Source organism: Cebus imitator, unplaced genomic scaffold (assembly GCF_001604975.1).
Source record: "Cebus imitator isolate Cc_AM_T3 unplaced genomic scaffold, Cebus_imitator-1.0 Scaffold12, whole genome shotgun sequence".
In the NCBI taxonomy this organism is placed as follows: Eukaryota; Metazoa; Chordata; class Mammalia; order Primates; family Cebidae; genus Cebus; species Cebus imitator.
The window spans coordinates 8,165,770-8,191,580 of NW_016107327.1; the positions used below are offsets into that span (position 1 = coordinate 8,165,770).

The 25,811-nt window shown below is 43.6% G+C and overlaps 1 protein-coding gene across 2 annotated transcripts in view; it reads left to right on the forward strand.

Moving 5' to 3' along the window:
* The first annotated feature begins 3,776 nt into the window (after window positions 1-3,776).
* Window positions 3,777-25,811, forward strand: part of NPC1 (NPC intracellular cholesterol transporter 1) — a 57,914-nt gene continuing 35,879 nt past the window's right edge. Inside the window, exons 1-4 of one of the 2 annotated variants that reach the window (XM_017498617.2) lie at window positions 3,777-4,392; window positions 15,871-15,993; window positions 17,753-17,859; window positions 21,359-21,534. In XM_017498617.2, the coding sequence (XP_017354106.1) occupies window positions 4,336-4,392; window positions 15,871-15,993; window positions 17,753-17,859; window positions 21,359-21,534 (463 nt within the window). In that variant the 5' untranslated portion in view covers window positions 3,777-4,335. The remainder of the gene's footprint in view (window positions 4,393-15,870; window positions 15,994-17,752; window positions 17,860-21,358; window positions 21,535-25,811) is intronic. The other variant, XM_017498619.2, reaches the window with a different exon arrangement.

The following is a 25,811-nucleotide window of genomic DNA, read 5'->3' on the forward strand; positions in this document are numbered from 1 at the left end:
GCGCCACCATGCCCAGCTAATTTTTTGTATTTTTAGTAGAGACGGGGTTTCACCGTGTTGACCAGGATGGTCTCGATCTCTTGACCTCGTGATCCACCCGCCTCTGCCTCCCAAAGTGCTGGGATTACAGGCTTGAGCCATCGTGCCCGGCCCCAATATTTTTAAAAATAATAAACCAATTAAAATAAATAAAATCACAGATTCCATTTAGGCACTTCCATACGTTGCTGGCTGCAATTTCTTTGGAGGGCAATTCGACAATAATCAAAACTTAAATGCACATTTCCTTTGATCCAACAATGTAAAAGTATTTCCAAAGTTCGATTTGTATATGATTGCAAAAATGTATATCCAAGGACGGGCCAGGTGTGATGGCTGTAATCCCAGCACTTTAGGAGGCTGAGGCAGGCAGACTGCTTAAGCCCAGGAGTTTGAGACCCGTCTGGGCAACATGGCAAGACCTCCTCTCTACAAAAAATACAAAAATTACTAAGGAGTATTGGTGCACAGGTGGGAGGATCGCTTGAGCCCAGGAGGTAGAGGCTGCCACGAGCCATGATCATGCCACAGCACTCCAGACTTGGCAACAGAGTGAGACTGCGTCCTAGAAAAAAAATAAATTTTTTGAAAGATACAAGGATGTTCACTGCATCGTTTCCAGTAACAAATGACAAACTAAATGCCCAACAAGAGATTAAGTTACATAGTGGAACAAAAATTATTAACCTAAGTATTTCCAACCTTCCCCTTCTATCTACCAGCTAGATAATTTAGTCTTGGGTCAACTTTCTCTTCTCCTTCTGTAAGGGAAATATTCAAATGTATTTAGACTTTGGTGATGCAGCATGATTGGGAAAGCAAGAGGCACAGAAATTCGAGGCTTTGTGGACTCCATGAAAGCTCAGGAATATGAGGAAATACACAGAAAAGGAAAGGGGGGTGGGGAGCGGTGGCTCATGCCTATAATCCTAGCACTTCTGGAGTCTGAGGCGGGCAGATTGCTTGAGGCCAAGAGTTCAAGACCAGCCTGGCCAACATGGTGAAATCCCATCTCTAATGAAATCCAAATAAATTAGCTGGGTGTGGGAGCACACACCTGTAATCCAGCTACTTGGGAAGCTAAAGCATGAGAATTGCTGGAGCCTGGGATATGGAAGTTGCAGTGAGCTAAGATCATGTCACTGCACTCCACCCTCGGCGACAGAGCAAGACTGTGTCTCAAAAAAAAAAAAAGGAAAGGTATGTTTACAATGTATTGCTGGGACCACACAAACCCTTCATATTACTAGGAATGCCTGTAAAGGAATTGAGTTATTTTGAAATATTTGTTGGTTGGTGATTTCCATTTCATTGATTTAGACACTGCTCTGACTATGGCTTCAGAAGTGTTGCATACACATAATAAAATCCTTTACAGATGTTAAAAGGAGTGAGGTAGGAAAGCATACTGCTAAAAGCGAAGAAGCAGCAGGTGAAAACTGTGTACTGTATATTCCCACTTGTTTAAAAAGTTTATATATTATATTCACATATAAATGTTTTCCACTACACAGAAGTTTTCTGGAAGATGCTTCTGCACATTTATAAAGATGCAAGCGTCTAATAATTTCATTTTCCCCTGTTTTCTACTTTACTGCTCTGAGGTCAACATTGAATAGTGCTTATGAAGATGGTATTGAATATTCTTTTTTTTTTTTTTTGAGATGGAGTTTTGCTCTTGTTGCCCAGGCTGGAGTGCAGTGTTACAATCTTGGCTCACTACAACCTCCGCCTCCCAGGTTCAAGCGATTCTCCTGCTTTAGCCTCCCGAGTAGCTGGGATTACAGGCATGTACCACCATGCCGGCTAATTTTGTATTTTAAGTAGAGACAGGGTTTCGCCATGTTGGACAGGCTGGTTTCGGACTCCTGACCCCAAGTGATCCACCCACCTTGGCCTCCCAAAGTGCTGGGATTACAGGCCTGAGCCACCACGCCCAGCCGAATATTCTTTCAACAAACAAAAAAGTCTCCAGATCTCAGCCACTAGAACTCAGAAAATGATATCCCAAATTAGGAGGCTTTGGCATGCTGAGTACTTTGAACTAAAGACTGGAAGGTCTCAGAAGCAGCCTCAGAAACAGTCTATCCATAACTTTCTCCTGCCCTCCTATCTCCAGCCCTCTGGCACCCCTGAAGCAAGGCACGGGAACCAGAATTATTCTTCCTCATGGAGGGTTATGTAAACTTAGAACCTCCAAAGTAATTCATAACCTTAGAAATATAACATTTTCTTCTTTCTCTCTCTCTCTCTGTCTTTATCTCCTTCTTTGAGACTGGGTCAGCTGGGCGTGGTGGCTCATGCTTTTAATCCCAGCACTTTGGGAGGCCTAGACGGGTGGATCACCTGAGGTCGGGAGTTCAAGACCAGCCTGACCAACACGGTGAAACTCCTGACTCAAAAAGAAAAATAAGACACTGGGTCTTGCTCTATCACCCAGGCTGGAATGCAGCAGCACAATCATAGCTCACTGCAGCCTCCTGGGCTCAAGCAATCATCCTGCCTCAGCCTCCCTAGTAGCTGGGACTACAGGTGTGTGCCGCCATGCCCAGCTAACTTTTTAAAAAATTTTTTGTATAGAGGGAGTCTTGTTACGTTGCCCAGGCTGAGAATTTACACTTTTAACAAGTTCCAAGGAGATGCTCCTGCTGCTGGTCTAGGGACCACCCTTTGAGACCCCCTGCATGAAGGCATACACAGGACTTGATCATCAGTGGGGGCACCAGGAGCTGGAGCCTGGGGAGTGGGAAGCGAGAGCACACAGCTGAATAAGGACCACGAGGTCAGCGTGGAGGAGACCTGAGGAAATCCCCATAGTTTCACTGCTAGGCCAGCCAGATGGACATCTCAGGCTGAGGAGGTGAGGAGGCAAGACAGAAAGTGAAACAGCACTTTATACGGTAAGGATGGGAAGGTCACCTGCAACAGGGGCCTCCTTGGGGCGGGGTTCGGTCACTGCTCCAGATGAACGTTTAGTCTTTTCATTGCAAATTTGCTTCCACTGTTGGGAAACAGATCCTTACCTCCATTTTCTATTCTTTTCTTTTCTTTTTTTTTTTGAGACGGAGTTTTGCTCTTGTTACCCAGGTTGGAGTGCAATGGCGCGATCTCGGCTCACCGCAACCTCCGCCTCCTGGGTTCAAGCAATTCTCCTGCCTCAGCCTCCTGAGTAGCTGGGATTACAGGCATGCGCCACCATGCTCAGCTAATTTTTGTATTTTTAGTAGAGACGAGGTTTCACCTTGTTGACCACGACGGTCTTGATCTCTTGACCTCGTGATCCACCCGCCTCGGCCTCCCAAAATGCTGGGATTATAGGCGTGAGCCACGGCGCCCGGCCTATTTTCTTAACTTCAAAATGGAAATGACGGGTGCTTTTGAGTGGTCTGAATACTTGAAATTTGAGGGAAAATGTTACCAGAAACACATACAACTAGAGTTTAAGATAAACACATATATTAAATGCATGGCTCAAAAATGACGATGCGTCTCCTTTACCTGCCTTCGTGTAGAACTTAAAATAGACCCTGGTCCCCACGTCGGGGTTTCCTCGCGCCCAAGGGCTTGCGCTGCGCGGCTGGGCCAGCAGGCGGCGCGGCTCCCGCACTTTCCCAGGCCTGGTCGCGAGGCCGCCGCCCACCCGCGCTCCGCCCCGCCACGCTCTTGGATCATCACAAGGTCAGGCCACTGTGCGTCACTGCCCTGGGCTCTGCTAGAAAGTGCCGGGGCTCGGATTCCTTTCGGGTGAGTGGACTGGGAGGAGAAGTCGCTCTGCGTACTTGTCGGAGACGAAATAAACACAGACTCCGCGGCCGGGCGGGACCTTACCCGGAAGTCGCCCAGAACACTACCCTTCGCTGCAACCTCGCCTGCCCCCTCCAACCCAGAGACGAAAAGGGAAAGCATCACGACCAGAAACTGTTGGCACAACTCCGCAGATATTCTCCCGGGCCGAGCCAGACTCCAAAAGCCCCGCGCGTGGCGCCTGGGGTCCTCAAGGGCTGAGGAAAAGGGGAGCCTCGGGAGCGCAGCGGGCCTAGCCCCGCCCCCTCGTAGGCCCCGCCCCAGCTCGGGCCCCGAAGGGCCGGGCAGCCGCACCTCCCAGAAGGGGCGAAGCTGGCGACGCCTTTTTCCTTCCTGATCTGCGCGCGCAGCCTGCTGTCGCTGTCCGCGCCTGCTCCTGCTCCTCCGCTCCTCCCGCGCGGGGTGCTGAAACAGCCCGGGGAAGTAGAGCGGTCGCCGCGTAGCCCAGCCAGCCGAACGCCGCCGGTGTCCGCAGCCTCGCGCGGCCACAACATGAGTGCGCGCGACCTGGTCCTCGGCCTCCTCCTGCTGCTACTGTGTCCGGCGCAGGTGAGCGGTCGCCGGCCACCGGGACGCCCTGTGGCGACGCGGTGGGGCCGAGAGCCGGGGAGGGCGGCGGGCGCAGCGGCGGCTCCGGCCCGGGGCGTGAGGAAATTGGCCTAGCGATGGAGAGCTCAGAGGTCCCTCATTTGTCCTGTTTCTGCCGGCCACGCTGTCTTTCCTGTGGTCTGGGAGAGGGTGGCAGTGGGGGCTGCCTGACCTGTTGTGAGCTTATTCATCTGTGGTTACCTAATTTCTCTGTGAAGATGTGGCACCAGGAGGAGGGAGGAAAGTGGGTAGAGTGGGATAGGGACACCACTTGCTTTTGAAAAACATACTGCTACATGCGCATGAACTCTAAAATTTGGGAGCTCCAACCACTTTATTTCCTCGTCGCATTCACCTGAGGGTGGAGGTGGAAGCAGAGGTTTAAGAGACACAAACTTCCTCAAGCACCCAGGGAAACTGCCTTGAACACTTGACATAAGTCAGGCTTGCTCTTCTAAAGAGGGCACGTTACTTCTCAGCAACTCCTTTTTACGCCTCAGGACACTGAGGCTCACAGGGTGGTATTGAATTTCCCCTTGTCACTATTAGCCAGCGACAGGATGGGGCCTGGAACTTGGTGTCCTGCTGACTCCTTGGGCTTTGGAAAAGAGCACCTCACTATTTGTGTGTCTGTAGTTTCCTCTTTTAAAACTGGAGTGGGGCAGTTCACACTGTGGCTCTCATTAAACCAAATCAGGATGAGAGTGCTTATTAACGCTCCTCACATAGGCGTGGCCGCAATAGGAAGTAGTGAATCAGGGGAGAGGGGGTTCCGTGGACTAGAAAAAAACCCTCCTTCGACTTCTATGTAGTTCTCAGAAGGGGATAGGTGATGTTGATGCAGTACTAGACTAAGAGTCAGGAGAAGGGCAGTGGCACGGAGGGAGGATCCTTTGAGCCCAGGAGTTTGAGACTAGCCTGGGCAACATGGCGAAACCCTGTCTTAAAAACATTTTGGTGTTTTTTTTTTTTTTTTTAATTGTTGAGGTTGAGTTTGCTGTGAGCTGGAATCATGCCAGTGTACTCCAGCCTGGGTAACAGAGCAAGATCCTGTCTCAAAAAAAAAAAAGGAAAGAAATAATAATAACCATTGTGTGCCTTAGAGAAATATAGCTTTTCTGTTTCCTTAGAGTTTTTTTAAAATTTATTTATTTTGGAGACAGGTTCTTGCTTTGTTGCCCAGGCATGGGGGCAGTGTCACCATCATAGCTCACTGCAGCCTTGAACTCCTGGCCTTAAGCAGTCCTTCCACCTTGGCCTCTGAAAGCACTGGGATTATTGTGAGCACCACTCCTGGCCCTGCTGAGAGTTTTAGATCAGGACCTTAAATAGGAAGGCTTCTTTTTTTTTTTTTTTTTTTTTTTTTTTTGCGCTGGCCCCTCCCTCTGTCCCCAGGCTGGAGTGTAGTGGTGCAATCTCAGTTTACTGCAATCTCCACCTCCTGGGTTCAAGCGATTCTGCTGCCTCAGCCTCCCAAGTAGCTGGGATTACAGGCACCGACCACCGTGCCCGGCTAATTTTTGTATTTTCCATAGAGATGAGGTTTCGCCATGTTGGTCAGGCTGATCTCAAACTCTTGACCTCAGGCGATCCTCCCACCTTGTTTGGGGGATTACAGGTGTGAGTCACCTCACGCAGCCAGGCTTCACATTATTAGGTAGCTTTATCTTTCAGATATTTTCATCTCAAGTTAAGTATCCAAGGCTGATGGCCAGTGAGTGCCTCTTCTGTGACATTTGGGATAGGTCAGAGGTTTGGTGTCTCTTGCAAAAAAATGTCTGGAAGCCTTTTCAAGGTCTGTAAACCTTAACTGGAAATAATTGTATTATTATTTTAAATATTAACTTCCTCATATCTGAAAGCTTTCAGTGCACCTGAGCGGATTGGGGTGGAGCCTTGAAGCCAAACAGATTGGGAGAGAGTGTCTGCTTTTAAAATTCATACCAGTAATAGCAGCTCATCTGGCTTCAGTCGGAGCACTAGTAGAGTTCTATCATGGAATTATAGGCTAGTAGTCCTGTGTAAGGTCTGAAATAGATTTTGGGGGGATTTTTGCTTTTCTTAATGTTCAATATGTACAGATGATGAAATAACCTTACTAGACTGCCTTGTTTTTAAACGCTGTAGTCATCCAAAAAAAAATGTATGCAGTTTTGAGACATAGACTATATTTCTCCTGGCTATAATTTTTTTGTTGTTGTTTGTTTGTTTTTGAGACAGAGTCTTGCTCTGTCATCCAGGCTGGAGTGCAGCATCACAATCTCGGCTCACTACAACTTCCGCCTCCTGGTTCAAGCATTTCTCCTGCCTCAGCCTCCCGAGTAACTGGGATTACAGACACCCGCTACTTCACCCGGCTAATTTGTGTATTTTTAGTAGAGACAGGGGTTTCACTAGGTTGGTCAGGCAGGTCTTGAACTCCCGACCTCAGGTGATCCACTCGCTTCAGCCTCCCAAAGTACTGAGATTACAGGTGTGAGCCACCACCCGGCCCTGGCTGTAATTTTGATAAGCTTTAACTTGAGGGACTTGGAACATAGTGAAGCCTGGGTAGAAATTAAGCATTAAAATGGCTTTTCCTGAGAAGATTGGGAATGGTTAATCTTTTGACCTGGGAGTGATTAAGAACAACCATCTGAAATTGGAATGACTATGGGAGATCTTTCCCCATTTCTCCCACTCTGACTGATGCTGTGATCAGAAATTTTACTAACATAAGTAATGAAGGGGAAAATAAGATTTTTTGTATTTGAGCCAGTGGGCAGAGGAAAAAGGACTTGCTGAATAGGCCTTTGTATTCCTCCAGTGTTTGTTCTCTTACCCAGAACAAAGAATCACTCTGGTGATGAAGACAGTGTGCTCTCTCTTTCCTGGGTAACCCTCACCCTCCACTCCTAAAAGGGATGCAGCATTATAAGCATGGCACATTACCTGGAGCAGAAGCCCAGATCAGTCCTCTCTAATCTGGTCTCAGGTGCCCCTGTCTGCCCTTTGACCTCCAGCTCTGTGAAGGACATCAGCTCTCCAGCCAAATTGAACAGCTTGCTAGCAAATCCTGCCCATCCTCCACGGCCCTATTTCACATGCTACGTTATCTACGAAATTCTTATTCTGTTCCCCCAACTAGAATGCCTTCCTCCTGAAGTTCTATATCTTTGTTGAAACTGCTGCAACAGCATTTGCTGTCTCGTTAAAAGGCCTTGGTGTGGGTCTTGATTCTCTCTGTTCCGAAGAGTGATCTTGGGTAAGGCAGTTATCCTCTGGAGCCTCAGTTTCCTCCTCTGTAAAATTGGATTAACTGTGCTTGTGAAAGACAAATACTTTCTAATAAAACTATCAGATTGTAGGCTCCTTGAGAGCAATAACTATTGCTTTCCAGTATCATTTACAAATGTGTCCCGGACACTTGACTTGGGACTCTTTTTTTTTTTTCTTTAAAACAGGGTCTCTCACTGTCCCCCACGCTGAAGTGCAGTGGCATGATTGTGGCGTGATCCTCCTACCTTGGCCTCCCAGAGTGCTGGGATTATAAGCATGAGGCACTGTGCTAGCCTGGGACTCGCCCCCCCGCCAATCCCACGCCCCAGACCAGGTCTTACTCTTGTTGCCCAGGCTGGAGCACAGTGGTACAATCTCAGCTTACTGTAGCCTCAACCTCCCAGGCTTAGGTGATTCTCCCACATCAGCCTCTCAAGTAGAGTAGCTAGGACTATAGTTGTGCAACACCATGCTTGGCTAATTTTTTATATTTTTAGTAGAGACGGGGTTTTGCCAGGTTGCACAGGCTAGTCTTAAACTGAACTCAAGTGGTACCATCCACCTCAGCCTCCCAAAGTGCTGGGATTACAGGTGTGAGCCACCTATGCTTGGCTGACTAAGACTCTTTTTTTCTTCTTTCCACTTCAAATATAGGAGGAAGGTGACTCTTTTTAATCATAAGATATTTGGGCCTTGAAATTGATTTTGGGGAGGGACTTAGAGACAATCGGTGATCAAAATTGGATTTGCAGTTTGTTTCTAGGTGATGGAGATGATCAGCTGTGGCCAGCCAGGGTTTTCTTCATCTGGACTATGCCTCTCACATTCAAACTTTTGGAACATTTGTTTTGGCAACAAAAGCTTTAGAAAACCAACTCTCTCTGGTGCGGGTATTCTTTTGAAGAATTTGAGAGAAGCTTTAAAATTGATCTTGGCTGGGCACGGTGGCTCACGCCTGTAATCCCAGCACTTTGGGAGGCCAAGGAGGGCAGATCACGAGGTCACGAGTTCAAGACCAGCCTGACCAACATGGTGAAACCCCATCTCTACTACAAATACAAAAATTAGCCGGGCATGGTGGCTCATGCCTGTAATCCCAGCTACTCAGGAGGCTGAGACAGGAGAATCGCTTCAACCTGGGAGGCAGAGCTGAGATCGCACCAGTGCACCTCAGCCTGGGCAATAGAGCAAGACTCCATATCAAAAGAAAAAATAAAATAAAATTGATCTTCTTATTACTGTCCCTTGCTTAGTTCACAAGAGGAACTCAGAATAATTTCATAAATACAAATTGGCCACCCTGGGCACAATAAACGATGCAAAGATCAAAAGAATTAACCCTTTGAAAAAATCAGTCTAGCCAGGCACAGTGGCTCACGCCTGTAATCCAGCACTTTGGGAGGCCGAGGTGGGCAGATCACTAGGTCAGGGGTTCGAGACCAGCCTGACCAATATGGTGAAACCCCGTCTCTACTAAAAATAAAAAAATTAGCAGGGCATGGTGGCACATGCCTGTAGTCCCAGCTGCTTGGGAGGCTGAGGCAGGAATTGCTCAAACCCAGGAGGTAAAGGTTGCAGTGAGCCAAGATTGCACCACTGCACTCCAGCCTGGGTGACAGAGCGAGACTCTGTCTCAAAAAAAAAAAAAAAAAAAAAATCAGTCCAGGCTGGTCCTAAGATAGCGAGTTATCAATTGATCAAAGTCAGTTACAGATTGAACTCCTTGTTCTGCTCTTCCCCCTTCTCACTACTGCACTTGACTAGTCCAAAAAAATGTAAAAAAAGAAAAATCCATCTATACACTGTTAAGTGCTGTGTAAATTTTCATAATTACTATCACTGTCTTCTTAGTTGATGGAGAGAAGGCTGGATACATAAAAAAATGGTAATACAGTAAGAAGTGCTCAGATAAGAATAAAGATAAAGTACTATGGAGAGTCCATTTTTGAGCTGAGCTTTGGAGGATAAATTAATGTACCAGGTGGACAAGAGGAAAACTAGAGAAAATAGCTGGGATAGTTGCCTAATTGTTCCCCAAAGCTATTGAACTGTGCACTTGAAAAGGATGAATTTTATGGTATGTAAATTATTCAGTAAAGCTCTTAAAAATAATTGCAAGGTGCTATAAACTAGATCACATAAGAATAGAAAGAAAAGCTACCCAAGTTTTGCATAGTACTCCGTTGCTTCACATCGATCTTGTTTTATCCTCTCAGAGACCCTTTAAGGTAGGTGTAATGCTGTTTTTTCTATTTCATAGGTGTGGACATCAAGGCTCAAATTTGTCCCAAGGTCACATAGCTAGTAGATGGCAGATTGGGTGTTTAAACTGCCATCTTCTGACTTCTGTGCCCTAGTTTTTTGAAATTCAAAACATTGCAGCTAGATTATTGGTGTTTAGCAAGCTTAACTGAATGGGTGTTCAGCAGATAATTCCACTTGGCTAGTAGAGCAGTCTCATTCAAGGCATGGTTCCGTCCCCAGTGTGGCTCTTCTGGTAGTCCGTAATAGATCAGGAATGAGTTTAGCCTGCTGACCTGACCCATGGTTCAGTTGCCACATTGTCAACATTCCATAGGAAAAAACTGCAGACATTGTATACCGACACCCACTTTCATAGTTTTGTTTTAGTTTTGTGTCTCCTAAATGTCTAAGAGTAACTAGTAATATGACCTTGGGTGAGTCACCTAAAGAAACTGCAAGCTAAAGGGGTTATCTGTAAAACGAAGAGTTGGACTAGATGAGCACACCTAACACTCAAAGTGTATGATTTAAACACCCACATGCAGGCAGGCCTGGTGTAGATCTGTTCATGCCAGGTTGGCTATAAAACACTTCCAGAGATTTCCATCAATAGAAGTCAGACCAGACTGGTAGCCTCCACCCTAACTATCCTGCCATATTTGTTTGGTCTGCCTCCCTGACTCGAAAGGAAACCGCAGGCAGCTTCATCTCTGGACAGGATTCTCCATGCCACTTTCTCCACTCCATCCTGTGTTGTCCTGACTGGCCAGGCCAGCTTCTGCTCTCTGGAGAAGCAACCAGGCAGGGCCTTCTGCTTCTGGAGAAGCAGCAGCCCTTCCCCATCTGCTCACTGGAGCTTGAGCTGGGTGTCTCTCCATGTTCTGCCATTAGCTTTACTCATACAGGACAGGGGCACAAGTGTTGGTGCCAAGCCCTGCACTCCCAGCTCTGGTGGATGGCCTACCTTGGGGCTGAGGACTGTCAGTGGTACTAAGGAAGTGAGTCATTACTTGACAACTGCCTAGAGAGATACGGCAAAAGACAGGAATGGTAGGCATTATTTCTACAAGTGAACAAGTTTGTATGGAAGGAATACTTGTTTAGGTTCATCGTGGATGGGACAGTTCATCTCCAGTGCATTCTCAAATTCTGAGGCTACATCCCTGCACAAACTGGACTAGAGTTTATTTGGTGCAGAAGATGGGGGTGGGGAGGCAGAAGGACAAGGGGGATGGGTGGAGAATGCTTAACTTGGTGTTCAAAATCATGTCACTTATGAGCCATGTGACCTCAGAATATCTTTGAGCCTGAGTTCACTTACCTGTAAAATTCTGCTATGCTACTGTGTAGAGTATCTGAGAAAATGAGGCATGCATTTGGTGTTCAGTAAGTATTTTTGTTTCATTTATTTATTTTACCCCCATACCTAGAGAACAATAGGTGTTCAGTAAGTATTTGAATATGTTAGTTAATGCTTTAGCAGGATTTCCTAAAGGCAGTGGAATAGAATTCTCGCAGAGTTCAGAGTGTTTCCATATGATAGTGTGCTTACGGAGTGCCATAATGGGGTCCCATTCAGCAGTTGCCATAGTTGCTGACATATAACAGACGGGGCATTTTTTAACCTTTCCTGAACTGTTCCTATCACTGTTGAAAAAAGCTTCCATATCCAGTCATATTCATAATAATTAAACTCTAGAGCATGTTGTGAAATATCCATATGACCTCACCTTTAAAAATAGAAATTCTCTAGCTGTATAACGACTAAATTATGGGTAGACGCCAAAACAAGCAGCACTTCTCATATCTGAACTTAGATAATCCAGTTGTACTCCCTCAGCTCATTGTGAGTTTTGATGAGTTCTGCACCCATGAACACCAGATGTGACACGGTAGGGAATTTCAAAGAAAGGATTACACGTAGGCTCTGCCCTCTAGGATTTTACAGTCTTACAAGGGAGTTGAGACAAAGGCAAGAAAATACTCTTACAGCTTCTCCCAACATCACAACTTTGCAATTCTCATAAATCTTGCTTGATCCTAGGGCATGACCAAGGCAGAGGCAGGCAGGTCCTACTTTGTGTGGGAGAGAGGGAAGGAAGCGTAGGTGGTTAGAGTGATAGGTTTGGAATATTGTAGAGAATGTCAGAGTGAGGTGTCTGGAGCTTGTCGCACAGGCAGTGAGAAGGGTGGGTTGTGGGTTTCTGAGCACCAGAAAACTGAGCAGTGTTCTGGAAGAGGCAAGCGCAGGCAGCTGCGCACAGGAGACACTGCAGATCTGGGTGAGAACGGAAGGCTGCACGAGGGAGCCTCCCTGGGAGTTAGCGATAGGTTGGCTGTGAGAGTTGGGTTCAAAAGGTGCCTGAGGTTTTCATTTGAAACTCTGTTGAAGAAGAATTGGCAAAAGAGGAGGAAATATAAATAGAGGAAAGATTGGTTTCCTCTTAAGCACTGAGGCTGTCAGCAGTTAGTGGGAAGTGCTGCTGGAGAGAAGCTGGAGCTCATTGAAGCTGAGAGAGGGGTTTGTAGGTATAATCAGAGCTGTGTTTATAGGGAGGTGCAGGTGAAGGTAGAGAGAGGAGGATGAGGTTAAAAACAGAAGAGGGAGATGGAAAGCTGGAGGCCCCTGAGGTGGAGCAGCTGCAGAGGCAGGCCTGGGGGCCAGGAAGCTGGCTGTCCACGTGCAGCTGTTGGTGAGAAGAAGGGACGAAGGTCAAGCTTCTCCCGTCATGCAGCTGTTGAGTGGGTGCACAGGTGCTCATGCTCCTGTACACGGCAGGGCTCAGGAACGGTGTGATGCTAGAGGGAGGACCTTCGTTATGCAGCTGTTTATCTTTTATTGAGAGTCTGTTTCTGGAGTCGGCTGCTCTGTTTTGAATCCTGGCTTTGCCACTGTGACCTTGGACAAGTTATTTAGCCTCAGTGCCTTCATTTCTGCATCTGTAAAAGGGATATAATAACACCTCTCTCATCAAACTGTTGTAGGATTAATTGAGTTAACATATGAGGAGCATTGAAAACAGTGCCTAAACCTCGGACACTGCCAGTACTTTGTGAGTCCTTCTGGGCCCTGCTGGCTTAGATTGCTTCTTTAGGCAGGATGACTTATTTTAGAGACAGGGTCTCGCTCTGTTGTCCAGATTGGAGTGCGGTGGTGCGATCTTGGCTCACTGTAGCCTCGACCTCCTGGGTTCAAGTGATCCTCCCACTCTGCCTCTGGAGTAGCTGGGACTATGGGCACGTGCCACTAGGCCTGGCTAATTTTTGGCTGTTGTTGTTTATGAGACAGGGTTTCACCGTGTTGCCCAGGCTGGTCTCAAACTCCTGGGCTCAAGCAACCCACCTGCCTTGGCCTCCCAAAGTGCTAGGATTGATTATAGGTGTGAGCCACCATGCCTGGCCAGAATGACTCCCCCTGCCCCCCACCAGGCTTCTCTGCTGTGTCTCTAGAAGAAGACAACTTTGAGAAGCAAACCTGAGTGTTGATTGAAACCCAGATTTCCTGGGCTCAGTTGTTATTATTTTAGGTCTTTGGAACCTCTTTGCTGAGATCCCAAACAGGTAGAAGACATTAATAAGAACTCCTTATATTTGATTTCATGATGCTCTGTGGTTTACTGAGTATTTACCATGCATGTATAGATATGCCCTTATTTGATCTTCACAGGAACCTGTGAGGTAGAGAGAGCTTATGAGCCTCATTTCCCAGGTACGAAAACTCCTACATGGTTAGGGAACCTGCTCCAGGTGCGATCCTAGGTGTGCTCCGGCTCAACAAGCACATTTATTGAGAGCCTCATGAGCTCTTGGGATCAGAACCCAGGACTCCTGATCCCACTCCATGCTGCCTTCTCACCCACCCCTCTTCCACCGAGTGGGTGGAAATAACACTTGCTTTGAAATAAAAAAGAATAGTCTTTGTGAAAAGGAACCTAAACAGCAATGGGTCATCTTTATTTCCATTTATAGTACCAAGTGCTGAGTAAGGGGATTTTAGACTCCAGACACCCATCCTGTTTGGCAGGCCAGAACTGCAATATGTTGACTACATGTCTGTCTCCATCACCCCTGTGCTTATGGGTAACCAGCCAGAGTGCCCTGAGGCAGAAACCTGCTTGGCAGGTCCCTGGAGAGTTCTGCAAGGTCTGGGGAGGGGTTCTTTGTATTTAAAATTTCATGTAAACATCAGCAGTTTCTTCTACCTCTGTAGTTAGCATTTGCCTTTTCAAACTTCAGTTAGATGGGTAATGACTTTTACTCATTAGGACTTTTTTCCATTAGTTGGAAACCAAGAGTTGCAATAGGTTTCTTCCTTCCTTAGAATCAACAGGTTTATGAGAATAATAATTGGATTCTCTTTATATAAAAAGAGTGGCGGAGTCTTGCCACAGGTTTGGTATGTGGCTTTGTGCTTTGTTGAAGGCTTGTCACTTCCTCATTTATATAATTTCCCTCCTTTGTGGCCTAAACATGACTTTCAAAGAGTCAGGAGGAGTTAAGTCTTAATTTTTATTTTAGAACATCTGAAAAATGAATTCAGAGAAAAAATGATACTGATGCCTTGAATTTCCCCACATGTACGAGTCCCAATCTCCTGCCGACGTTTCTCATGTTTTAGCACTTTAGGGACTGTTGTGGGATTTGTATTTTGATACTGAGGGACCAACACAGACTGACTTAGCTTCTTGCCTCTGTGCAGGTCATGTGCCACTGTCACTGGAGAGAATTTCATGTTGTGACTTCTGTTCAGATTTTTTTAATGGCTTTTCTTCCCCCCCCCCCCCCGCCACCCCATGGAGTCTTGCTCTGTCACCCAGGCTGGAGTGCAGTGGCACGATCTTAGCTCACTGCAACCTCTGCCTCCCGTGTTCAAGGAGTTCTCCTGCCTCAGCCTCCCAAGTAGCTGGGATTACAGGCGCCCCCACCACACCTAGCTAATTGTTGTATTTTTAGTAGGGACAAGGTTTCACCATATTGGCCAGGCTGGTCTCGAACTTCTGACCTCGTGATCCGCCTGCCTCGGCCTCCCAAAGTGCTGGGATTACAGGTGTGAGCCACCACACTCAGCCTTCTTATGGCTTTTCTGCCAGCATTCTTGGGAGCCATGGCTGCTTCTTGATATCTTCTGTTTCCCTGTAGAACAGATGATTGCAAGCCCGGGGCCCTGGTGAGCTGGGCCCTCTGTGGCTTTCTGAGTTCATTCTGAGGCAAAGGATCAAGTGTGTTTTGGGCAGCAGCCTTCAGAGCAAGGCACTGACTTGATGATTCACCCTGACCCCTCCCCTCCACTGAATTTTCTGTCAGCCTTGTGACTCTCACATGGGAAATATGAGTGGCTTTTGAGAAATCTTTACATAAGAGGTTTTAAAATTTTCTTTTGAGATTGCTTCGGTTGTTTTCCTTAAAGTTGGCACATTCTTTGCTTTCTACTTCAATCTCAAGGACAGGGGTTCATTCTTGCTCTATACATTGGGGTGTTGATGTGTGCGGTTTTGTTCTTCATGTTACTCATGATGTATTGATATTAATTAACCTAAATACATATGGAAATATTCATTACTTAGAGCTTATATAGTTCCTGGTACAGATGTGCAAAAATAGTGCCTTCGTAATTGCCAATTCACTGTCTCACTTTTCTTTATACTGTGATTCTGAGTGTTTTGTGCATGGAACTATAGCTTCTCCTTACCAACAAATAAGCAGGAAGTAGAAATTATGTAAATAAGCAACTTCCATTACTTACTTCATTGACTTAACAAATAGGCATTTGGTCTATTTTAATGAATATTTTTCAAAATGTGAAGTGCTTGTTGCCGTTATTTCATTTTGCAGGTAACATTGGAAGATTCTTTAATTGTACTTGAGTGGGCACACTTTGTTGTTGAAATGTACCGTTGACAACCTGGTGACGCTGAAGTTTGTGTTGACTTTCTGTAGGTGTTTTCACAGTCCTGTGTTTGGTATGGAGAGTGTGGAGTGGCATATGGGGACAAGAGGTACAATTGCGAATATTCTGGCTCACCAAAACCACTGCCAAAGGATGGATATGACTTAGTGCAGGTAAGTTCATTATCTTAGGCACTGGAAGTACAAAATGCTGATCACAAGATCCTCTGGAATTATACTGTAAATGTTATTGGAGGGTGGAGGTAAAGGTGAGACTAAAGGCTTAAGTCTTAACCCAAACTCTAAAACTCCAACCTGCAGCACACAGTGGCAGTGAAGGTAACACTGTAACTCCAAAAGCTTAATTTTTCAGGGGCTGACTTTATACCTCTCATGAAGTTTCCCAATAGCAGGTTATTATATAGAGACTGACCTTGGTACTTCATATATTGCCCTTCTAGTGTCTGCAAAATACATTAGAAGTTAGCTGTTTTTGATTCCTAGATCTCAATACTGGAATGAACTGTGTTGCTAAAGTTGTTGCTTTAACATCCTTGTCCCCTGTTCATTTTAGTGTTTCCTCTGTGTTCCCCTGAGAGTCTGTGAATTTTGGCTGCTACCAAAATTCTGACTTCTGTTCTTTTTTACCATCCTGTGATGCACAGGGATGTTAGAAACTGGAAATAACATGGTAAAAGGCTGGTTTTAGAGTCTTAAAGTAATCAAAAATCAAGTTGACATAATAACAGAGCTCCTAGGCTTACTTGTTTCTTTTCTGTTTTTGAGACAGCTTTGCTCTTTTGCCCTGGCTGGAGGCTAGAGTGCAGTGTCGTAATCACAGCTTACTGTAGCCTCGACCTCCTGAGCTCAATCAATCTCTTACCTCAGCATCCCGAGTAGCTGGGACTACAGGCATGTAGCATGACCCTGGCTAATTTTTAAAAAATGTTTTGTGGTGTTGGGGTTTTAACCCCATGTTGCCTAGGCTGATCTTGAACTCGTAGGCTCAGGCATTCCTCCCTCCTCAGCCTTCCTAAGTGCTGGGATTACAGGCACGAGCCATAGTACCCGTCCTCACTTGTTTCTTTTCTTTTCCTTCCTTCCTTCTTGTTTCTTTTCTTTTCTTTTTTCTTTTCTTTCCTTTCCTTCCTTCTTTCTCTTTTCTTTTCTTTTCTTTCCTTCCTTCCTTCCTTTCTTTTCCTTCCTTCCTTTCTTTTCTTTTCTTTTCTTTTCTTTTTTCTTTTCTTTTCTTTCTTTTTCTTTCTTTCTTCTTCTTTCTTCAGATGCAGCCTCACTCTGTTGCCAGGCTGGAGTGCAGTGGCATGATCTCGGCTCAATGCAACCGCTCCATCCCAGGTTAAAGTGATTCTCCTGCCTCAGCCTCCTGAGTAGCTGGGATTACAGGCACTGGCCACAACGCCCAGCTAATTTTTTGGATTTTAGTAAAGACGAGGTTTCATCATGTTGGCCAGGATGGTCTCCATCTCCTGACCTCGTGATCTGCCCGCCTCAGCCTCTCAAAGTGCTGGGATTACAGGCATGAGCCACTGCACCCGGCCCCTCACTTGTGTCTTTCATCGTAATTATTAAAGGTTTCAACTTTCCCTAGAATGACTAATAGAAATGGTAAGGAGCACTCTGGCTGAACTTAAACAAAAAACCCTAAGAAGACATAAAATGGTTGTCAGGAGAGGAGAGAAATCTTCCATATAAAAAGAAAATTAGAAACATCTCTACTACCTCTACTCGTGAATAAGTAGTAAATGTATCACTTTTTTAAATAATTCTATAAGAACGTTTTAAACCAAATACATGTTTTACCCCGGTGTACTTCAAAAGGATTACATGAATGAATATGGCTTAGTTTACTGAGGAATGTTGACCTTATTTTAACTACTGCCTACTCCTGTATCTGTGCTCTTTTACCTGAAAGGAACTCTGTCCAGGATTCTTCTTTGGCAATGTCAGTCTCTGTTGTGATGTTCAGCAGCTTCAGACACTGAAAGACAACCTGCAGCTGCCTCTACAATTTCTGTCCAGGTAGGTTCCGCTGGGGAAACAGAACTGGGCTGTAGGTACTTGTGAACCGGTAATGTCAGCTTTCCATTTATTCTTTGTTTACATATTTTTATTTATATATTATATGTGTATATATTAATGTAGATATTTCATATTAATGTATTTATATTATATGTTTATACATATATGTATGCATTTAAAATGGGTGAATATATATTTAAATATGTATTTATATATTTAAATATGTATATATTAAAAATACATATACATCTATATATAATGTGTGTGTGTGTGTGAGTGTATGTAATAGAGACAGAGTCTCACTCTACTGCCCTGGCTGGAGTTGCAGTGGTGTGTGGTATGATCATAGCTCACTGCAGCTTAAGCCTCCTAGGCTCCAGTGATTGTTCTACCTTAGCCTCCTGAGCAGCTAGGACTATAGGCATGCACTACCATGTCCAGCTAATTTTATTTATTTTTCTTTGTCAATTTTTTTTTTTTTTGAGACAGAGTCTTGCTCAGTCACCCAGGCTAGAGTTCAGTGATGTGATCTCAGCTCACTGCAACTTCCTCTTGGGTTCAAGCGATTCTCCTGCCTCAGCCTCCCAAGTAGCTGGGATTACAAGCACATGCCACCATGCCCAGCTAAGTTTTATATTTTTAGTAGAGATGGGGTTTCACCATGTTGGCCAGGCTGGTCTCGAATCCCTGACCTCAAGTGATCTGCCCACCTCGGCCTCCCAAAGTGCTGGGATTACAGTGCTGGGTGCATGAGCCACTGCACCCAGCCTAATTTTTACTCTTTTTCTAGAGATGGGGGTCTCTCTATGTTGGCCAGGCCAGTCTTGAACCCCTGGCCTCAAATTATCCTCCCACCTTAGACTCCTAGAGTGCTGGGATTATCGGTGTGAACCACAGTGCCCAGCCAGTTTTTTTGTTTTTGTTTTTGTTTTTGCTTTTTCCAGTCAGTTTGTTTTGTTTTTTTTGAGATAGAGTCTCGCTCTGTCACCCAGGCTGAGTGCAATGGCACAATCTTGGTTCACCGCAACCTCCACCTCCCAGGTTCAAGCAGTTCTCTGCCTCTGCCTCCCAAAGTGCTGGGATTACAGGCATGAGCCACTGCACCCAGCCTAATTTGTATTCTTTTTCTAGAAATGGGGGTCTCACTGTGTTGACCAGGCTGGTCTCAACCTCCTGGCCTCAACCTCCTGGCCTCAAATGATCCTCCCACCTTAGCCTCCCAGAGTGCTGGGATTATAGGTATGAACCACAGTGCCCAGCCAATTTTTTTAAAGTCAGTTTTTGTTTTGTTTTATTTTAAGAACATACTCTTAAAATTTGTCAGAAATAAAGAGAAAAACAGTAATTATCAGACTTAGTTCACTTCCCACTTGCATTCAGAGTTGATGCTTGGTTTCCTCTGAGATGTCCTTACCCTGCAGGGTGTCTGCACTGTGGCCAGGCTCCTTTCAGACTTGAGCTGTGCACTGTTTGGAAGAGAGGTTCCTAGTGGTCCTGCTTAGGTGCCTGGCCAGAGACTCTTATCATGCAGTCCTTCCTCTCCCCCCATCCCGTGCTTTGCACATCATTCTTGTCTCTCCCTCTGGTGAAGGGATGTGCTAGAGCCAGGTCCTCGGTAGAGCTGGCCTTGGGGAACTGTTAACAAGCTTGTTCTGGTGTAGCTGGCTGGTTTTATCAGATTTAGTTTTCTGTCTGATCTGTTGGCTGTGACCCCGAGCAGTGAAAAAGGGCCTGGTAGTAGATGTTCTTCTCTAGGCCTACCCAGCAATTCTCAAATATGCAAAAGAACAAGCTGGTGATGGTCTTTAAAACAGCAGATTGTAATATCTTTCTAAATTTTTCAGACTAAAGCACTCTGGTAAAGATGTTTGGGAAGCAAATATTAAAAAGGGAAAATGCTGCTCTGTGCAAGTATCACTGCAGGTGGTGATAGGGCACAAGTTGGCCAGTGAAGAAATTCTGCTTCTTAACAGAAGTTGACAATAGAGAATAGAAAACCACCACTAAATTGTTTTTTTCAGGACAACAAAAGTTGAGACTCTAATTGGGCCAGCACATGCTATGAAAGGCTTGTGGACATTGATGGAGCCAAATTGGAGCCTTGTACACTCAGTCAAAACACATTTATTTAGTATCCACTCTAGGTGAGACACTGTGGACATAAACTTAAAAAGATAGCCAACCTTTCTCCATGTTATCAGAGACACCAAAGCTTGATTTATAAAAGCAAATAGGAGAAGCAACTGTATATTTGGAAAAATATGCAGCTGTCAAAATAGTGACTGTGGGCATTAAATGTAGTAACATGGAAAAAGTTTGAAAACTGTGCATCCCAAGAGTGATTCCTATTAGAATAATGTAATTGTAGTTTCTGGCTTTGTTGCAGTAAAGTAGTGGGGCTCCTGAAAGAAAAAAAGTCTGTGCTTCTCTATCTCCTTCACTAGAACAGAGGCTATTGAAGGCTGGGACACACTTATTTAATTCTTTGTTTTACTTGGTCACTGGGACTGGATCAGAGTATAAAGAAATCTTGATTGGTTTTGTTGCAAGAATGCAAGTCTAATGAAACAATAGCTTTTGCAAGTAACAGTGGACCAAAGGGAAAAGAGGGTTCTTTTGCTATGTAACAAGTCAACATTAGGAGCTTTAACTTTGAACCTGAAGGATAGCAGGCAGCTTATGGTTCTTTTGAAATTTGTATGCTCCTGAAGTGCACGCAACCAGAAAAGACCTTTGCTGTTCTCTGTCTTTACAAAACATGGGGATTTCTTCTTGTGTTTCAGGAGGGTCTAAGGATTTTCTGGGGCTTGGAAGAAAACCTTTCAATCGGTTATAAGATGAAGATTCTCATGATGATGCTCATTATTTTATTTTATTTTCTTCTTAATCAAAACTGTCAACTGGTGCAGTGGCTCATGTCCAGCACTTTGGAGGCCAAGGCAGGAGGGTTGCTTGAGTTTAGGAGTTCGAGACCATCCTGTCTCTACAAAAAAAATTTTTTTAATTAGCCAGGTGTGGTGGTGTGTGCCAGTAGTCCTAGCTACTTGGGAGGCTGAGGTGGGAAGATTACTTGAGCTTTGGTGTTTGAGATTGCAGTAAGCTGTGATCATGCCACTGCACTCAGCCTGGGAGATAAAGTGAGACCCTGTCTCAAAAATAGTATTAATAATAATTGTCTCCGTGATACTCCAAAGTCCCTTTACTCTAAGTCAGAGAATGTATGTCTCTAAATTATAAAGTACAGAATTCAGAGAAGCATCTTTCTCTTTTTGAAATTATAATTGGACATAATAAATACAGTAAGTAATTAGAGCATTTTTTAAAGGTGTGCCTTTATTTTAACATGAGGTTTTAAGTTTAGAATTGCTGATTTTTAATATGTTCTCTTGGTAATTTGTCACCTTACAATAAGTTTAAAATATTCTTTGTCTATTTAAAATTGTTTCACTGGCCCTATTATGTGTGAAATCATGCAGAATCTAATTTACTTTTCCTTTAGATGTCCATCCTGTTTTTATAACCTACTGAACCTGTTTTGTGAGCTGACATGTAGCCCTCGACAGAGTCAGTTTTTGAATGTTACAGCAACTGAAGATTATGTTGATCCTGTTACAAACCAGACAAAAACAAATGTGAAAGAGTTACAGTACTATGTTGGACAGAGTTTTGCCAACGGTAAGTAAACTTTCAGTTATTCCTCTTTTAAAGCTGGCATCAGGACAGCAGAGCAAATTGTTCCTTTTAGTTGTCCTGTAAACTCTGGAAGATCACAATTTTCAGTTCCATTGGCCAGGAAATAAGAGTTATTGCTTTGCTTGTATCCTAGGACTTGAACGACAGCCAATATAACAATCATCTTAAAGCATTTGCTTTAACTCCCCCTAACTTTAACTTTCCACGTGGAAAATTTTAGTATGTGCAAGTTTGCATCCATACACTTCAGTAACCATTGGATCTTTGATTCTAGCAGACATGAGTTGTGTAATGTCATAAATTACTGCAAGACTGAGGAAATAGAACTATTAATAGTTGCCAGAGAAGAGATCATGACTGAAGAATCAGATCACCATAAAGGAAAGTCAGCAGGTCTAACAAATAGCAGAAATCACCCCCCAGCATTGACCAACATACAACATTTAATTATAATTACAAAGTTAAGAAGGTAACAAAAAATTCAATAGAAAAAAGGTCTCATTCACAAAGCAACAAAACATAAGGCACTTAGGAATCCAAAAGATGTGACATAGAAAGCAGCCTGACTGAATAGAGAGAGATCATTTTGTCCAGAAACAGAAGCTTACATATATGGAAAGTGGATGTGTAACACGTGTGTCATAACAAAGTCATTGAGAGAAAAGGTGGGCTAGTTGATAAATGGGATGAAAAAATAGATTATCTAATTTTAATTTTTACATATAATAAAAATAAATTGTATAGATTAAAAATCCCAATTGGAAATTTTTAAAAGTAAATATAGAATATCTTTATGACTTTAAGATAAAGGAAAGATTTCTAGACAGGAGAGGAAAAGCAGAAACCATAAGGGAAATATTTATGAATATAAACAACGATCTAGAGCAGTCAGCAAAATGCAGATTAAAACAGTAAACTACCATGTTACACCTCATCATCTTGGCACAAATTAAAAAGTTGGTCAATTCCAACTATTGGTGAAAATGTGAAGCAATAGGAATACTAATACACTCCACCACTTGTAATCATAATTTGGTGCAATAGTTTGAAAACCATTTGAAAAACAGTTTTGCAATATGTAGTAAAGTTGAAGATAACCTTCCTCTCAGAAATTTCACTTATAGATACCTGCTTTAGAGAAACTGTAAATGCATATAAACCAGGAGACCCATGTAAGACCCATGTAATAACATCCACTATAACATTATTGGATTATGAAAAACTGAAGACCTCAAAAGAATGAGAAGACATGACACAGATTGGGAGAAAGTGTTTGCAAAAGACATATCTTAGTAAGCACTATTACTCAAAATATACAAATAACTCTTAAAACTCAACAGTGAGAGAACAAACAGCCCGCTTGAAAAATGGACAGAACCACCTGAACAGAAAGCTCACCAAAGAAGGCATACAGGTGATAAATAAGTACATGAAAAGTGATACTCAATATTATGTCATTAGAGAATTACAAATTAAAACGAGTACCACTACACATCTTAATGGTGGCCAAAATTCAAAACACCTGCAACACCAAATGCTGGCAATGAACTCTCATTCATTGATGGTGGGAGTACAAAATGGTACAGCCACCTTGGAAGATAGTTTAGCAGTTTCTTACAAAACTAATCATACTTCTTGGTATTCGCCCAAATGAGTTAAAAATGTGTCTACTCCAAAACCTGCACATGGATATTTATAGCAGCTTTATTCATAAATGCCAACATTTGGAAGCCACCAAGATTTCCCTCAGGTGAATGGGTAAACTGCTACATCCACACAATGAATATTATTCAGTGCGAAAAAGTGTTGTCAAGCCGTGAAAATACATGGACGAACCTTAAATCCTATTACTAAAGAAAGCCAATCTGAAAAGTCTACTTACTATATGATTCCACTATATGACAATATAGAAAAGGCAAAACTGTGGAGATAACAAAAGGCTAGTGGTTGCTATGGGTTAGGAGGGAGGAAGGCATGAGCAGAGCGCAGATTTTTAGGTGGTGAAAATACTCTGTATGATACTATAATGTATGACATTTTAAAACAAAAGTGCTACATACTTACAAAACATACAAGTACAGAAAAATGCATGGGAAGGAGATTAACGTCAAATTCAGGATTGTGTTTACCTTAGGGAAGGGACTGACTGCTGGCAGGAAGGGCTCATTGGGGAGCTTCAACTGAATCTATAGACTGTGTGTGTGCTTAAGTCTTTATTTTTTGGAAGAGATGGGTGTCACTGTGTGGGTGAGGCTGGTCTTGAACTCCAGGCCTTAAGTGATCCTCCTGCCGTGGCCTTCCTAAGTGTTGGGATTCTAGGTGTGAGCCACCACACCTGGCCTATAGGGTATTATTATTTTTATTGATTTATTTATTTTTATTATGCCATAGCCAATCGTTCTGAATAGTGCATTATTATAAAATAGAGTCAAGGTTTTGTTTTGTCACCCAGGCTGGAGTATAGTGATACATTCATAGCTCACTGCAGCCTCAACCTCCTAGGTTCAGGCATTCCTCCTGGCTTAGCTTCCTGAGTAGTTGGAACCACAGGCATATGCTACCACACCTGGCTAATTTAAAAAAAAAATTTTTTTTTGTAGAGATAGCTTCTTGCTTTGTTGCCCAGGCTGGTCTCAAACTCCTGGCCTCAAGTGATCCTCCCACCTCAGCCTCCCAAAGTGCTGGGATTACAGGTGTGAGTCACTGCACCTGGCTGAATCCATTATTTTTTAATGTTGAGGCAAATGTAAAATGGTAAGACTGATAATTAACTGGGTAATAAGGAAATGGGAATTGTATTATTCTCCATATTTTTTGTATGTTTGAAATATCTAATAAAACCTGAAAACCAAATGGTAAGCTGGAAGATATTAGGGAGTTACCCAGAAAACAGCATAGAGATATAAAGATCTGTAAATCATTAAAGAAATGACATATAGGATAACATAAGCTCCAGAGAATAATAATCAAAGGGATAATAAGTATTTTCCATAATGGATAAGGGATGAATCCTCAGACTTAGAGAAAATTCATTATACAAAAATCAGTTGTATATGCACTTTCAATGGACAATCTCAAAGTGAAAATAGGAAAATAATTCCATTTACTGTAGTATGGGAAATACTTAGGAGTAACTATTACAGAAGGGTAAAACACTTTAAAGAACATTATTCAGAGAAATTAATGAGGATGTAAATGAAAGACATTCCATGTTTATGGATCAGAAAACTTACTATTGTTTAGATGTCAGTATTCTCCAAGTTGTTTTATAGATTTAGGGCAGTCTCTGCTGTAATCCCAAATGACTTCTTTGTAGAAATTGACAAGCTGATTCTGAAATAATGAAAGTTCCTCAAACTTTCATATGGAAGTTTGAGGAACTCATAGTAAAACAACCCTGAAAAAAAGAACAAAGTAGGAAGACTCACACTTCTCAGTCAAAATTAAGCAATGGAAATCAAGACAGTGTGGTACTGGAATAAAGATAGACATATAGATCAGTTGCATATAACTGAGAATAAATAATATATCTGTGGTCAACTGATTTTTGACAAGGGTGCCAGGGCCATTCAATGAGAAAAGAATAGTCTTTATCAAATGATGCTGCAATAACTGGATATACACATGAAAAAAAAAGGAAATTGGACCCTACCTCACACCATATATTAAGGAAGTTAACTCAAAATGGATCAAAGACCTAAATGTAAGAGCTAAAACTATAAAACAGAATAAAACATAGGGATTAAGTTTGCATGGCCTCATATTTGGCACTTGATTCTTAATGAAACCACAAATATGAGCAACAACAAAAAAAGATTAATTGGGCTTCATTAAAATAAAAAAGTTTGTATTTCAGAGGACACCATCAAGAAAAGACAAGAAGGCCGGGCCCAGTGACTCACACCTGTTATCACAGCAGTTTGGGAGGCTGAGGCGGGAGGATTGCTTGAGCCCAGGAATTCAAGACCAGCCTGGATGACAAAGTGAGACCCTGTGTCCACACACACACAAAAATTAGCCAGGCTTGGGTCGGGCGTGATGGCTCACGCCTGTAATCCTAACACTTTGGGAGGCCAAGGTGGGTGGATCGCTTGAGGTCAGGAGTTGAAGACCAGCCTGACCAACATGGAGAAACCCCGTCTCTACTAAAAATACAAAAAATTAGCCAGGAGTGGTGGTGCATGCCTGTAATTCCAGCTATTTGGGAGGCTGAGGCAGGAGAATTGAACCCGAGAGGCAGAGGCAGGATCGCCCCATTG